The 15,415-nt window shown below is 42.8% G+C and overlaps 1 protein-coding gene across 3 annotated transcripts in view; it reads right to left on the bottom strand.

Annotated features, from left to right (window-relative positions):
• Nucleotides 1–1,436, bottom strand: part of DCAF5 (DDB1 and CUL4 associated factor 5) — a 103,276-nt gene extending 101,840 nt beyond the window's left edge. For 2 of the 3 annotated variants that reach the window (XM_039240697.1, XM_039240698.1), the window contains exon 1: nucleotides 1,182–1,436. In XM_039240697.1, the coding sequence (XP_039096628.1) occupies nucleotides 1,182–1,395 (214 nt within the window). In that variant the 5' untranslated portion in view covers nucleotides 1,396–1,436. The remainder of the gene's footprint in view (nucleotides 1–1,181) is intronic. The other variant, XM_039240699.1, reaches the window with a different exon arrangement.
• Nucleotides 1,437–15,415: the final 13,979 nt, after the last annotated feature.

The raw sequence follows: 15,415 nt of genomic DNA, 5'->3' as shown, positions 1-15,415 counted from the left end.
AGCGGGAACGCCAGATCAGCCGTCTTCGCCCCCTTTCCGGGAGCCCCGCCTCTGCAGCGGACCCCCGCCCCACTCGCCCGCCTACGGCCCGAGACCCCCGGGAGGAGGGTGGCGGCGGCAAGCGCCCCCGCGGGCAGCAGGCGCACCACCCCCGGGGCAGCTGTCGCCGCGGCCCGCCCGGCCCCGGCCTCCCCGGGAGCAATAGGCTATCGATTCAGCTGCCTGTCGCTAGGAGCCCCGGGAGAGCGAGGCCTACACCGCCCGGCCGGAGCCCCGGCCTCGATTTCGCCACTTTCCCCACGCCGGAGGGGAAGCCGGGGGCCAGCCGAGCCCAGCTGGGCGGGAGGGAGGAGGTGCGGAGACCACCTGCAACGGCAGTCGCGGGCAAAGGGGGTGTAGGCGCGGGGCTGCAGTCAACAAGTCTCCCGGGGTCGCCCACCCACCACCCCCAGCCTCATAAGTTGCGCATTCAAGTTCAGGCGGGTGCCCGTCAGCCTCCAGAGCCGTCGGCACTGCCCACACCAGGAGAAAAACACGACGCGGAAGAGGCTACCACTGCGAGGGGAGATGCGGCCGGGCCTCTCAGGGCGCCGAGGGGGCGCCCTGCAGCGACCCGCCCGCCCGGCTCCTCTCTTCGCTCACCCAGCCAGCCCCCCGAGTCGCGGCCCGCGACCCCCGGGCGACCAGCCCTGTCACCGCCCGGCCCCAAGGCCCCCTCTCCCGGACGCCGGCGCCGGGGACTCGAGCTCCCCCTGGCCTCCGGCGCGCCTCGGCCTCCTCCCCCTCCGAATCCCCAAAATGCCCCCCGCACCTTTTAAAGTACACGGAGGAAGAGTTTCCTATCAAACTTTGTCAGGCGGTAGTCTCGCCCCCTCCCCGACCCACACTTCCAGGGCAGTCATCAGGAGAGACCACTTTACACTTGGGATAAAGCGAATTAAGGACCTGTCAACCATTTTAGGTCTTTTTTTTTTTTTTTTTTTTTTTACAGAAGACATCCTCTCCCTCCCCTCCCTCCCCCTGCAAGGGTTTGAATTTGACACCAAACCTTCCCACCGCAGAAGGGGGGTGGGGGACGGAGGGGGTGGGGACGGAGGGCAGAAGGAGGGTGGCGAGGGAAAGCGAAAGGGGAGGTTGGAAGGGGGCCGGGAGGCGCGGGGCGGGGAAGGGGGTTGATTTACCTGAGACCAGCCACTGGCCTCCATTGTTGGAGAATTCAATGGCATTGACACAGCCGAAGTGGCCGAGGAGGTCCTTCTTGTAGAGGTTTCTGCAGCCCCGCAGGCGTCTCCTCTGAAAGTCCTGAGTGAGCAGGGGGTCCCCATGCAAGCCCCGCTGGGACAAGAAGCCCACCACTGACCTCATGCTGCCCCCCAGGCCAGCTCTCCTCTTCATGCTGGAACCGCCGCCGCCGTCGCTCGCGCCGCCGCCCCTCCCTCGGCCTCACGCGCGGCCGCCTCTCTCCCCCCACCCAACCCTCCCCCCGCGCTGCGATCCGGATGGTTCTTTAACCAGCCATGGCAGACGGAGCGAGGTGTGCAGACACTCGGTGGCGTTCGCGGCTTCCAGAGGGTCCCCTCCCTCCCTTTTCCCCCCTAGGCTCCTCCCTCTCCTTCTCCGCCTCCTCCAGCAGCTGATCCTCAGCTGCTGCCGCGCTTCCGCGACGCGCGGCCCTTCCGCCGGCCGCCGGTGCCGGGAGAACGCGGGCGGCGGCTGCCCCTCCCCCGCCGCGGGCTGCTGGCCGGAAGAACGCGGGCGGCTGGCCTGGAGACCGCGGGCGGCGGCGCGGTTTCCCGCCCCAGCTCCTCCCCGCGCTGCGCCCCCTGACCGCCGCACTCTGTGAAGTTGAGGGCGCGTAACAATCGGAGCCGCCGCGGGGCTGCGGGCTCGCCTTCCTCCCGCGGTGGCCGGCGCTCCTTCGCCGCCGGCGGGCCCGGCGCCGGGACGAGGTCGGCTGCCAGCTTTTTGTCCCGGTGGGGAGAATGCAGCGCGGGGTGGCAGAGGGGTGGAGGACAAGCTCTGGTCACCCTCCCTCAGTTCGTCTCATCCTGGGGCCGCCCGAACCCTGTCCAAGGGAAGGGAACCAGGAGTTAGGACTGAACCCTGGGGTAAGGCCGCTGGGGGATTTTGTGAGTGCACCCGACCCTCCCCCACCAAGTACATTTTTAACACTGCCCACCCCCACCCCAAGTTCAGTTCTCCCTTCCTGCAGCCATTCAGTGAAAAGGCTAAACTGTTCGATCTGGTAGACAACAGAGTGATATATGGGGAAGGGGGGGCGGTTCTTAATAAATGGGGCGAAAATTGCCCAAACTGAGTTGAGAAAGCTCTGAGAAACAAAGTACTGTCCACTAGTTCCAGGTGCATTCGCAGAATGCAAAAAGCATTGTTCGAAAATAGCAATATCCGTTATTTAATTGGGTGCAGTGAGCCCCTCTTCAAGGTCTTGAGCGTAGAGCTCCAAGGCTGCACAGCTGGTAACCAGCAGCTATGTTCCAGGCCAAGAGTGGCAGGGGACCTCCCTCCGCGCGTTGACCCCAGTGGGGAGACTGAGTGTGAAGTGCTTTGGAATTCTACCAGATACAGTAAAATCCCCCTGCCCAGTGTATTGCACTTTTCCTAGAAGCTATCCCCTGTCGTTAAAATAAACCATGGTGAGCTACTAAAATAGGCAGGTGCCCTTTGCGCCTTTTCAATTTAACAGGAATTCCATCCTCTGAATCAGAGATAGTCATGGGCAATTGAGGGTACACAGCCATGAAGGGTGGGCCGAACATGGAAGAGGACACCCATCAAGCAAAATCACCTGCTTCTGTTTTTTTTTTTTTTTGCAAGAGTCATGCCTATAACAAATGTGCGAGTGAGTTAAAAGTCAACATTTTAACAAATGTTGCTGTACTTAGAAATTCACCAGATTGCAGAAATTATGGTTTTAATGGAGTATGAGTTTCCGAAACAGGAAATTGTGTAGTGCTTTCTTTTTTAAAAAGTTTTGTTCTCCGGATGCTTCAGAGTGTTTATGCATTATAATAGCCCCGTAAAGATCAGTAATGGTGTACCAGCTTGATTAATGATTTTTTAGCACCCAACACCTTTTCTTCATAGCAACCTCATAACGTGCAATTAAACATGTGTTTTTGTGATTTTATCAGAGTGTCCCCAACTCTGCTGTAGTCTGAGAGAAGGAACTAGGTAGGTCTTTCTGCTTACCTGTGTTTGTCCAGAGCCAGCACCTGCTGGCACTTAGTGGCCACTTGAATATTTGTTGAATACTTGAATGAATTTAGGGAATGGGGAAGAATTTGGAAGGGAAGGTAATGACTTCAGTTTTGGAAGGGTTGAGGTTAAGATGTCTATGCTTCTTTCCGGTAGAGCCAATTTCAAGGCCAGTTTCCCATCTCACTGTTCCTTTGCCTGGCATACTCAATCCACATTTTCAAAAACAGAGATCATCTAGCACCTTCCAGATTAATGAGACATCACTTATACCTCCCTTATTTGCTTGAGATGGAGGAGATGGACACAGATGTGGTTCAAGTGGCCTTTACTGTGGCAATGTATGACATACTCTCCTCTCCTCTCTTAGGCATATATATATACCTCCTCTCCACGACTCTAAATGTGACTTGCTTTTCCCCAATCCCTGGAATAACTGTCCCATTTACCACAGCCTAAAAATAGACCAGGATCTGATCACAAGCCAGCCCAATTCTAGGACTTTGCTAGAAACTTCCTTAACTGTTCAGTGACCAACCAGGACAGAAATATAGGACCAGTCTGTTTATCTCCTACTGCTAGTCTGGACAGCTTTTTGTCAGGAGAATGCATAAAATCTCTCTCCCTCTTTTCCCATAATTGGGGTTGCCAGATAAAGTGCAGGATGCCCAGTTCAATATGAATTCAGATAAACAATGAATATTTTCTTAGCATACGTATTTCCTATGCAATATTTAGGATACACTTATACTAAATTATTCATTGTTTATCTGAAATTCAAATTGAAATGGAGCATCCTGTATCTTTCGCTAAATCTGGCAATTCTACCTATAATTCAACCCAACTTCAAAAGATCAAGCCCCACAATATCTATTTGCTTTTGTTAAGAATTTGATATAGTTTCTTGTGTCATTTATTGCAAACTAATAATACTGTACGTAACTATATAACGTTTAATCAACTTCAGTGACCCTATGAACTTGGCCTTTCTGATATAGGCATTTATTGTGAAAAGTCCAGTGTACTTAGGTCAAAAATAGCAAATGAAATTGGACTCGAATAATCTAATCACTGCATAGAATGCACAGAAAAAGGAATAGTGAAAAATTCTTATTTTTCTTACTGAGGCCCAGAAACTCTTATATATTGACACTGTTTTGAATTTCATTCTAGAAAAACACTGTTTTGAAAACTCATCCTGGGAAATTCTGGATGTGGGAATTACTTAACAGGAGAATGCTTACTCTTTGCTCCATCATGGGTTCAATATTGATCAAACATAGAGTTCCTAGAAATTCATTTGTTCTTTGACTTCTATTTTGTTTGGCCCTGATATCACTGAAGGGGAGGAGTAAAGAATCTTTAAAAACTGACTGGATGCTAAGGAAATGCTCAAACGTTGGAAATTGTTTAGGGGTAACCTGGATGGCTCAGTGAGTAGAGCATACAACTCTTGATCTCGGGGTTAAGTTTGAGCCCCATGTTGGGTGTAGAGATTATATAAAAAGAAAATTGTTAAAAAAATAAACAGCTAGGAAAATACTAAGACTCTTCTCACACATTTACTAAATTTTAGCATAATAAGAGCTACATATGGAATCTCACAACCTCAGAAATATTTCCCTTAAAAACATTTTTAACTCTAGGGGCATCTGGGTGGTTCAGTTGGTTAAGTGTCCAACTCTTGATTTTGGCTCAGGTCATGATCTCATGGCTCTGAGATGCAGCCCAGGGTCAGGCTCTGCACTGAGAGTGGATTCTCTCTCTCTCCTTCTCCCACCACGCCCCCCTCCCCCCCACCATTTGCACACGTGTACATGCATGCTCTCTCTAAATAAATAACCGTCTAAAAAAACATTTTCAACTCTAAAATAAAATAAACTGCTACTCATAGATAAGAGATATTAACTCAGGTAAAGATCAATGTCTTAACTATACATATAAGTTGACTGTCATTCAAATTTTAAAGGATGTTATTTATTGGTCATTTCAAATAGACAACAGTCAATTTTAATCTTGAAAAAAAATCTGTTTAAATACAAATTCCCCCAATAAGATCTATAGAATCAGAGGATATTGTTTTATAGTTTTAGCTCTTTACATTTAAGTCTGTGAACCATTTTAAGTTAATTTTTGTGCATATAGTGTGAGATCAGGGTCTAACTTTATTCTTTTGCATACGGACATCCAGTTGTCCTACCAACATTTTTCTAAAAAAATTGTTCTTTCCTCCATTGAATTGCTAGTATAAGAAATGTGAAGGGTACCTGGGTGGCTCAGTCAGTTAAGCATGTGACTTCGGCTCAGGTCATAATCTCACGGTTTGTGAGTTTGAGCTCTGTGTCAGGCTCTATGCTGTCAGCTCAGAGCCTGGAGCCTGCTTCAGATTCTGTGTGTCCCTTTCTCTGCCCCTCCCCCACTTGTGCTCTGTCTTTCTCTCGCAAAAATAAATGTAAAAAAATGTTTTAGAAATGCAACAGGTTTTTATATATTGACCTTGTATCCTTCAAACTTGCTTATGCAACTTATTAGCTCTAATAGTTCTGTGTACCTCAAATTTTCTATATACAAGATCATCTCATGGACAAATAGGTATCCAAATGTCTTTTATTTCTTTTTCTTACCCAGCTGACTTGGCTAGAACCTCTATACAATGTTGAATAGATGTAGTAAGAGCGGACATCTTGTCTTATTCCTGATATTAGGGTGAAAGCTTTTAATCTTTTAGTCATTCCCAAATATTATGTTAGTTGTAGGTTTTATGTGATTCCCTTATCAGGTTGCAGGAGTTCCTTTTTATTCCAACTTGTAGAATGTTTTTTTTTTTTTATCATGAAAGGGTATGAGATTTTTGTCAAATGCTTTTTCTTGTTCATTGAGATGTTATGTCCTTTGCTATATTATGTTGATTGATTTTGTTAAACCAATCTTCCATTCCCTATTTGGTCATGGTATTTAATCCTTTATATTTGTTACTAGATTCCTTTGCAACAAATCTTTTTTTTTTTTTTTTTTTTTTTTTGAGGTAGAGAGTGTGTGTGCTAGCAAGCTGGGGGAAGGGCAGAGGGAATGGGAGGGAGAGAATCTTAAGCTGGTTCCACGCCCAGGTTAAAATCCTTAGCTGGTAGCAATAGCAGCGGCTCCATCTCAGGACTGCGAGATAATGACCTGAGCCAAAATCAAGGGACACCTACAAACCCACCCAGGTGCCCCTGGTCTTTAGTTTTCTTAGGATATCTTTGTCTGATTTGGGGATCGGGGTAATACTGGCCTCATGAAATGAGTTGGGAAGTCCATCCTCTAATTGTGGGAAGAGTTTGTGAAGGATTAGCATTAATCTTTTTTAAACATTTGGTAGTGGGGCACCTGACTGGCTTAGTCAGTAGAGCATGGGACTCTTGCTCTCCGGGTCATGAGTTTAAGCCCCATTGGGGGTAGAGTTTACCTTAAAAAAAAAAAGAAGAAGAAGAAAAGTCTTTTTTTTTTTTATTTTTAAAAATAAACATTTGGTAGTATTTACTAGGGATATCACCTCGCCTGGGCTTTTCTTTGTGGGAACATTTTGGTTACTGATTTAATCTCTTTTCTTGTTATAGTTCTATTCAGATTTTGTTTCTTCTTAATTCAGTTTTGGTAGTTTGTGTGCCTCAAGGAATTTACCTAGGTTATCTAATTTGTTGGCATTTTGATAATATTCCCTTATAATTTTTCTTTCTGTTGGTAGTAATATCACCTCTTTCACTCTTAACTTTAGTAATTTGGATTTTCCATCTCTTTTTTTTTTTTCTCGGCCTAGATAAAGATTTGTCAATTTTGTTGATATTTTCAAAGAACCAACATTTGGTTTGGTTTATTGGTTTTTTTTCCCCCTCTATTTCGTTTATTTCTGTGGTGGTCTTTATTATTTACTTCCTTCTGCTTGCTTTGGGTTTGTCGTTTTCTAATTTTTTAAGTTGGAAGGTTGTTACAGATTTAAGATCTTTCTTTTTAATATAGATGTTTACAGCTATTCATTTCTCTTTCTCTTTTTTAATATTTATTTTTGAGAGAGACAGAGTGTGAGCAGGAGAGGAGGAGAGAGAGGGAGACACAGAATCTGAAGCAGGCTCCAGGCTCTGTGAGCTATCAGCACAGAGCCTGATGCGGGGATCATGACCTGAGCCGAAGTCAGACACTCAACCAACTCAGCCACCCAGGTGCCCATATTTATTTCTCTTTAAGCACTGTTTTAATTACATCCTATATATTTTCCTATGTTGTATATTTTCATTCATCTCAAGGTGTTATCTAATTTCCCTTGTGATTTTTTTCCATGACTCACTGGTTATTTGAGAGTGTTTAGTTTATTTTCCACATACTTGCAAATTTCCCAAATTTCCTTCTGTTCATTGATTTCTAATTATTTTTTTTTTGAAGGGGGCATTTTTCACAGGTCTTGAAGTGAGTTCCCAGGCTGTGTAGTAATTGAATTCAGTAAAGTTAGAATATTATTTGTTACTAGAATGTTCAAATTATATTCCAACCTACTTTCCAGACATTTGGTTCACGTTTGTCATGCATAATTCTTCATGATGAATGAAGTCCAGTTTGAAATAAACTTCATGAAGTGAAAGTAGACAGAAATTCTCAATGGCCAGGATTATTCAGTGACATTTTCTGTGCTATTCTATACTAACCATCTGGGTCTTGTATATTTGAAGTTTTCTTGACAAAATCATCATAAGCCAGCTGCTTTTACTTATTTTTAATTTTAGGCTTCCATATGAATAGCCCCTAGTGAGTGGTGTGAGAAACTGTTAAAAACATTTATCATTTATTGCAACAGGTATGTGGTCATATAGCCAAGATTTCTTTTCCAGAGATGGTCCCATGGATTTATAAAGTTTATTGAGCATTTTTAGTGTTCAAATACCATTTAGAAAGTAAAATTGGGCAACTCCCCTTCCCCCAAAGTAAAATATGCCCAAAGAGAAACAAGAAGATTCTCTGGTACAGAAGTCAAATTTAAATTGTTTTTGTGGGTTCAATGATCATCAAGGACAGGCTGTTGGAAAATGAACTGAACACAGCATATGTTTATAAACACGTTTCCCCCTTCTTTCTAAATAAACTACATGAACATGATTAACGTTCTTTTTTTTAAATTTTTATTTATTTTTGAGAGAGAGAGAGATAGAGAATGAAAGGAGCAGAGACAGAGAGAATCCTAAGCAGGCTCCATGCTGTCAGCACAGAGCCCCATGTGAGGCTTGAACTCACAAACTGTGAGATCATGACCTGAGCCAAAACCAAAGTCAGACACTTAACCAACTGAGCTACCCAGGTGCCCCGATTAACATTCTTAACTACAGATCCCATTTAAGTTGGAGCTGCTGATGTACCTGGTTATCTATGAGTTTGCTGGAAGATAATTATTATTTAGATCACAAAATGATAAAGCTTATGGGATCTCAGAAATCACCTGGTTGAATCCCTTCACCATTCAAAGTTTGTTTTGGTCACCATTGAATCTACATCCTGAAGAAGAGTTCCTGGCTCACCTGTAGATGGGTGAAGGAATCTTCCTGAAATGCTCTTGCTCAAGATGCCTTTTTCTCTTTCATGTCAGGTTTAGACTCCTTTATGTGCCTGTCAAGTCCCTCTGTGATATGTCTCCGCCAAATCTATAATTAGATTTCTTGTTACTCTCATCACATACCAACTAGGTAGGTTATTACCACGTCTTCCCTATATACCCCCAAGTACCCTCCACAATCCTCTACATATTTTGAGGTCCGCTTCATCCATCCAAATCCTATACATCTATGAATCCCTTCTCTGACAAATCTAATCCACATTAGTTTATTTCCTCACCTAAGATTTTGGTCATGCTTACATTAGCATCACAGTTTACCATTTAAGTGTTTAACATCTCTACATCCCTATGCAGTTTTTACAAGTACCTTACATACATTTCTTTTAGCATTATAGCAATCCTGTGCAGTTGGACATGAATTAATTATTCATTCATCTGAGAAATGTTCATTGAACACTCACTGTGTGCCATTTGGTAGGCATAAAGGATATAATAGCAAAAAAAAAAAAAGAAGAACCAATATTCATTGTACTTACAGGACAGAAACAGACTTTAATATGATAATCATGCAGTAAATGTAAGATTACAACAACAATTAACAATTGCCAACATCTACTGGACATTTAATATGTGGCTGGCACTGTTCTGAGTCTTTTATAGACTCATTTAATTTTCTTAACCACCCTGGGAAGAAAGTTCTACTGTTCCATATTGCATGTAAGGAAAATAACTGTTGTGGTACATGAAAGTATGTGATGTCTCAGTTTCCACATGCATTCAATGAAATTGTTATGATAAATTCTTATTGGTAGAGCCCTTAGATCAGTGTCTGATTTGTATTAAACATGGCTGAGTATTAGCTATGATGATGATGGCAGTGACAGATTAAAAGAGGGGATCCTATCAGAGACATTAAAGAGAGCTGTGATCTAAAGCACAAGGAGGTGTGAAAGAGACCAAGTGGATGGTTGGGGGAGGGAGGTGCTCCAAGCAAAGGTAACAGCACATGCAAAGGCCTTGCATGGGCAGAAACCTAGAAGAAGGCCCATGTGGCTGAAGAGGGATAGGGACAGGGTATCAGGTGAGAGGGTGCAGTGAGATAGCTGCTAGATTCTATAAGGGCCTAGCACTATTGAAGACTTAAGTCTTAAAGAGTCACTGAAGGGTTTTTAATAAGGGGCTTATATGATCAAACATGCATTTTATAAGATTATTTTGACTTCTGTAAGAAGAAAGGATTGCTAGTGGCTAGGAGTGGAATGAAGTAGATGATTAGTAAGTTTTATAGTGACGCAGGGAGAATATATGGTAGCTTAGATGCAGCTACTGAAAGTGGAGTTGGAGAGAAGTAGATTTAATATAAAAAGAATCTGGTGATGACTTAGAATGGGGGATGAGAGGCAAGACATTAGGGAAATGCCTAGGTATTTAGAACCCTTGGAAAAAGTTAAGTTTTGAGAGGGAAACCATGAGTTCAGTTATATACAGATTGAATTTGAGGTACGTCTAAGAAAAATTGACAGTAGCCTGAGCTCAGATGCATAATTAAGGCTGGAGCTGTTGATGTGGAAGTGGTGGTAAAGTCTTAGGCATGGACAAGAATATTCAGGAGTGATATCAAGTAGGAAGAAGAGAGACAGCCTAGTATTAAGATATTTGAGTTTAATTCTTGGGCAGGGCAGGATATACTAGCAAGGAGTCAGAGTAGTCAGAAGTATAAGGAAAAAAGTAGAGGCGTATTGTTAGGGAAACTGGGACAAAAGAGCATTTCAAGGAGAGAGTGATCAATTGCGTCAATTATTGCCAAAAAGTCAACAGGATGACTGAAAAAATGTTGGATTTGTTGACACCAATGCTTCACTAGTGAGACACCCACAATCTCAATCGGAGCTCCTTCAGGGGTGTGATAATGTAGAACCCCAATGGCTGAACAGTGAGTGGAAGGAAGGAAAATGGAGGCAATTGGATGCGTAACTAGAAAGGAACTTAGGATCCATGAAGGTTTGTTTGGTTTTTGTTGTTGTTGTTTTAAATGTTTATTTTTGAAAGAGACAGAGTGAGTGCAAGTGGGGGAAGGGCGGAGAGGGAGGGAGACACAGAATCTGAAGCAGTCTCCTGGCTCTGAGCTGTCAGCACAGAGCTCACATGGGACTTGAACCCGCAAGCCATGAGATCATGACCTGAGCCAAAGTGTGACGCCCAACCGACTGAGCCACCGAGGCGGCCCCTTTGTTTGTTTGATTTTTAATGGAAAAAAAAAGGTTGAGAATGTTTAAAAACCATTGAGAAGATTCACAGATGAAGCCAGACTGTGCAGTCTACAGGGAGGAGTTCTGAGGAAGCAGGGCAGAAGAGATACAAAGTATAGGAAAAGAATTTGGCCCTAGTTAGAAGGAAGGACTGCTCCTCCGCTGATATAGAGAAAGAAGACCAGATGGGTACCAGTGAAGGTAAGATTGTCAGATTATAGGAGAAGATGGGGAGTGCCCATGTGATAGTTCCCATGTGATAGTTGCTGTTTTCCTCTGTCAAGGAAGATAGGGTCATCTGCTGAGAATATAGGGCAAGGAGAGGGGAACCAAAGTTTGATGAGAGAAGGAATGATTGAACTAACAGAAAACAGGAGAGCAAGGTGACCCAACCTGAATGTTTAGGGTTCATTTGGAGATTCTCTGGAACCAATAAGCAGTATACAAATTGCCTATAACCAGGGCCATAGAGAAAGCAGTTCATTTAGGTTTGGGGTTTTCCAGGTAGATGAAGTGAAAAAAGAAAAAAAGTGGAACAATGGACTTTAAGATTGTTTAGGTTGACAAAATAGTGAAATTATGGATCATGGAATCTAACCTAGATCAGGTAGGAGAATAAGAGGGGTGCCTGAGTGGTTTAGTTGGATTGAGCATTAGACTCTTGATTTCCGCTCAGGTCATGATCTCATGGTTCATGGGTTCCAGCTCCCATGCTGCTCGCTCGCTCGCTCGCTCTCTCGCTCTCTCTTCCCCTCTCTCTCTCGCTCTCAAAAATAAATAAATAAACTTTAAAAAATGAAGGAGGGGGGTGCCTGGGTAGCTCAGTCGGTTAAGCGTCCGACTTCAGCTCAGGTCATGATCTCACGGTTCATGAGTTCGAGCCCTGCGTCGGGCTCTGTGCTGACTGCCAGCTCAGAGCCTGGAGCCAGTTTCAGTCTGTGACTCCCTCTCTCTCTGACCCTCCCTTGCTCACGCTGTCTCTCTCTCTCTCTCCTAGAAATAAATAAAACATTAAAATGAAATAAAATAAAATAAAAGAAAGCTGATGAGGGTCAATGAATGAGGGTCCCAATGAGGTTGAAAAAAGCTGTAGGAGTAGTTAACAGACAATTTGGAAAGAGAAGAGATTGTGGTTAAAGAAGATAGCGATTCTGAAACTGACACAGTTATGATGACAGGGCCCAAAGGGTGAAGTAAAGAGTAGGTGACTCCTGTGAAGTCAAGGAAAAAGATGTTGAGAGCAAAGAAATGAGTGGCCAGAACCCTAGTGGATGGATCATCTTGTTGATTGTTGAAATCACCCAGGATGATGGCAGGACTTATGGTAGAGAGAAGTAATTGGCCAGTCTTTCCTTGACTGAAATGGAAGTTACATGAATACAACAGATAAGGAGAAGAGGAAAAGAGTTAATCAAGTGAGTGGCATGAACCTCAGAGAAGCTGGCTGTTCTTTTTAAGCACAAGTGTAAGAATAATAGCAAGGAAATAGCAATGAGAAGCAAAAACAACAACAATCCCACCTCTGTTAAAGGAAAATTTTTAAAAACTATAAACAAATTAAAATCATGGAACACCTGGGTGGCTCAATCGATTGAGCGTCTGATTCTTGATTTCAGCTCAGGTCATGACCCACAGTAGTGGGATCAAGCCCCAAGTTGGGCTCTGTGCTGAGGGTGGAACTTTCTTGGGATTCTCTCTCTCTCTCTCTCTCCCTCTGCCCCTCTCTTCTGCTCAAGTATGCACTCTCTCTCTCTTTAAAAATAAAATAAATCTTAAAAAAATTAAAATCATGACTCATCTCTTATACAGATATAAAATGAAAAGTCTTAAAGGTTTTAGTTAACCACTATTCATGAGAGAACCAGTAAGATCTCCAAAGGTGAATCCACATTTATAGGTCAGGAAAATTGAAATGAACTTGAAAAGAAAGCAAAATTAACTTCTACCCATATTGGAGGAGGCAAGTCCATTGAATATCCACTGGACAGAATTTATTGCATGTCTATAGACAAGAATTATTTTGCATTACTGTTAGTTCTCTACAGTTTACAGAGTGGTAAAATACCTCAAAAGTGACAAAAAGCTAGGGGCCTCTGGATGGTTCAGTTGGTTAAGCATCTGACTTCGGCTCAGGTCATGATGTAGTGGTTTGTGGGTCCAGCCTCCAAGCTGGGCTCTGTGCTGACGGCTCAGAGCCTGGAGCCTGCTTGGATTCTGTGTCTCCCTCTCACTTGGCCCCTCCCAAATTTTGTGTGTGTCTCTCTCAAAAATAAATAGTTTTTCTTTTTTTAAGTTTAAGCGATAAAAGGCTAGAATCAGATAATCCCAAGAATGCATAGTTTTCCATTGGAAATACCGGTTATAGTTTTTGCTTATACCAAATTCCATCTCTGAGGTATCTAGAACTGAGAATATTAACAGCACCATTTGACTGGGGCAACAGGAAAATTGCGTCTTTAAGGGAGAGTCAGTCAGATCATAATAAAGATAAATTGAAGAGAAAGCTGGACAACACAAGGACTTTTGCAGATTATGGATAATGAGAGCATACTGGAAGAATTTGGAAGGTAGGATGAGGTTGGGAAGGAGGCAAGGACGTGGAGAGTAACATAGGTAAAATAATAGTTTCCAACTGTGATTCCCAATGCAAGAGTGGGTTTGCCCTCTTCCTTTAAGGTTGTCGCATAAAACAGGAACCCAGTTAAATTTGGATTTCCAATAGAGAATAAGATTTAAAAAAATAAGCATGTCCTTTGTTTTGGTTTTTGCTTTTTTGTTTGTTTGTTTGTTTTGCTCTGGCAACCCTACCCTAAGGGGACTCTTGTCACTGTCCGGAGGAGTTTTAGATTGTCACAACCAATTGTGTGGGGAGTACTCTTGGCATTTAGTAGGTTGAAGCCAGGGACACTGCTAAATAACTTACCATGTACAGGACAGTCACCACTAAAAGGATTTTCCAGCCCAAATTATCAGTAGTGCTCAGTTTGAAAAACCTGGTACTTGAGGGGTGCCTGGGTGGCTCAGTCGGTTAAGCGTCCGACTTCGACTCAGGTCATGATCTCGCAGTTTGTGGGTTCGAGCCCCACGTCGGGCTCTGTGTTGACGGCTAGCTCAGAGCCTGGAGCCTGTTTCAGATTCTGTGTCTCCATCTCTCTCTCTGACCCTCCCCTGCTCATGCTGTTTCTCTCTCTCTCTCTCTCTCTCAGAAACAAATAAAAAACATTAAAAAATTTTTTTAAATAAAAAAATTAAAAAAAGAACAAATGATCTCCAAATTTTTTATTATCACAAACTCTCCTTTAAATGTTTTATAACATGAGCCCATATTATCAATACATTGTATGCATGTAATGATGTCCTAATTTGTCATGGACATTTTTAAGTCATAAAAATGTTTTAAAATTTAAAAATTAAAGGATAAGATGAAGATGAAAGAAACACTATTTTAAAATATAAAACACTATTATGTATACAAAAAGCCCTTTTTGCTCCCACAACCTTTTTTAAAAAGTAAACACAATTTGATTTTAATTCATCTTGAAATGGTGGTTTAATATAGTATAATATTAATATTTTGAAAATTTGGATCTATGATCTATTACTTGGTTTTAATGGAAATGAAACTCATAAAAATAGAAAGGATCCAAACGGAAAAACATTTAGCTTGGCTTACTCAAATATGAAAGTAAAAAAATTTTTTAATGTTTATTTATTTTGAGAGAGAGAGGGAGAAGGTGAGTGGGGGAGGGGCAGAGAGAGAGAGAGAGAGAGAGAGAGAGAATCCCAAGCAGACTCTGCACAGTCAGCACAGAGCCTGATGTAGGGCTTGAACCCATGAACCTTGAAATGGTGACTTGAGCCAAAACCTAGTCAGATGCCTAACCAACTGAGCCACCCAGGCACCCCAAACATGAAACTAATTTTTAAGTCCCATTCAATTTTATTGGAGTCCAGCTAGTTAGTTTTTATCTTCCATGATATCAATCGGTTGCATTTGCAAATTAATCAGTAGATGTTATATTTTTAGCAAATATATTTAAAATCCACTGAATCTCTATTTTATTTGGATGATTCTTAAACATTGTAGGAAAGTATTTCTAAAGTTTTATGTGTGCAAATATGAGCCTTTTTATAAGTGACATACTTCCAGTAAGATGCCTGGGTGGCTCAGTCCGTAGAACATGTGACTCTTGATCTTGGGGTCCTGAGTTTAAACCCCATGTTGGGCATGGAGCTACTTAAAAAAATATATATATATGTATTTTTTCTCTGTATTTTTTGGCAAAAAAACCACCAAAATGTAAACATTTCTTAATATCACTTTTCAAAATATTTGTAGTAGCTTTCAAAAAGCAATTGTTTTCTCATTCATTAC

This window comes from Hyaena hyaena, unplaced genomic scaffold, assembly GCF_003009895.1.
Source record: "Hyaena hyaena isolate Hyena2069 unplaced genomic scaffold, ASM300989v1 scaffold_179, whole genome shotgun sequence".
Classification (NCBI taxonomy): domain Eukaryota; kingdom Metazoa; phylum Chordata; class Mammalia; order Carnivora; family Hyaenidae; genus Hyaena; species Hyaena hyaena.
Note: the sequence above shows the minus strand (reverse complement) of the source record. Positions and strands in the feature narration are given on the sequence as shown.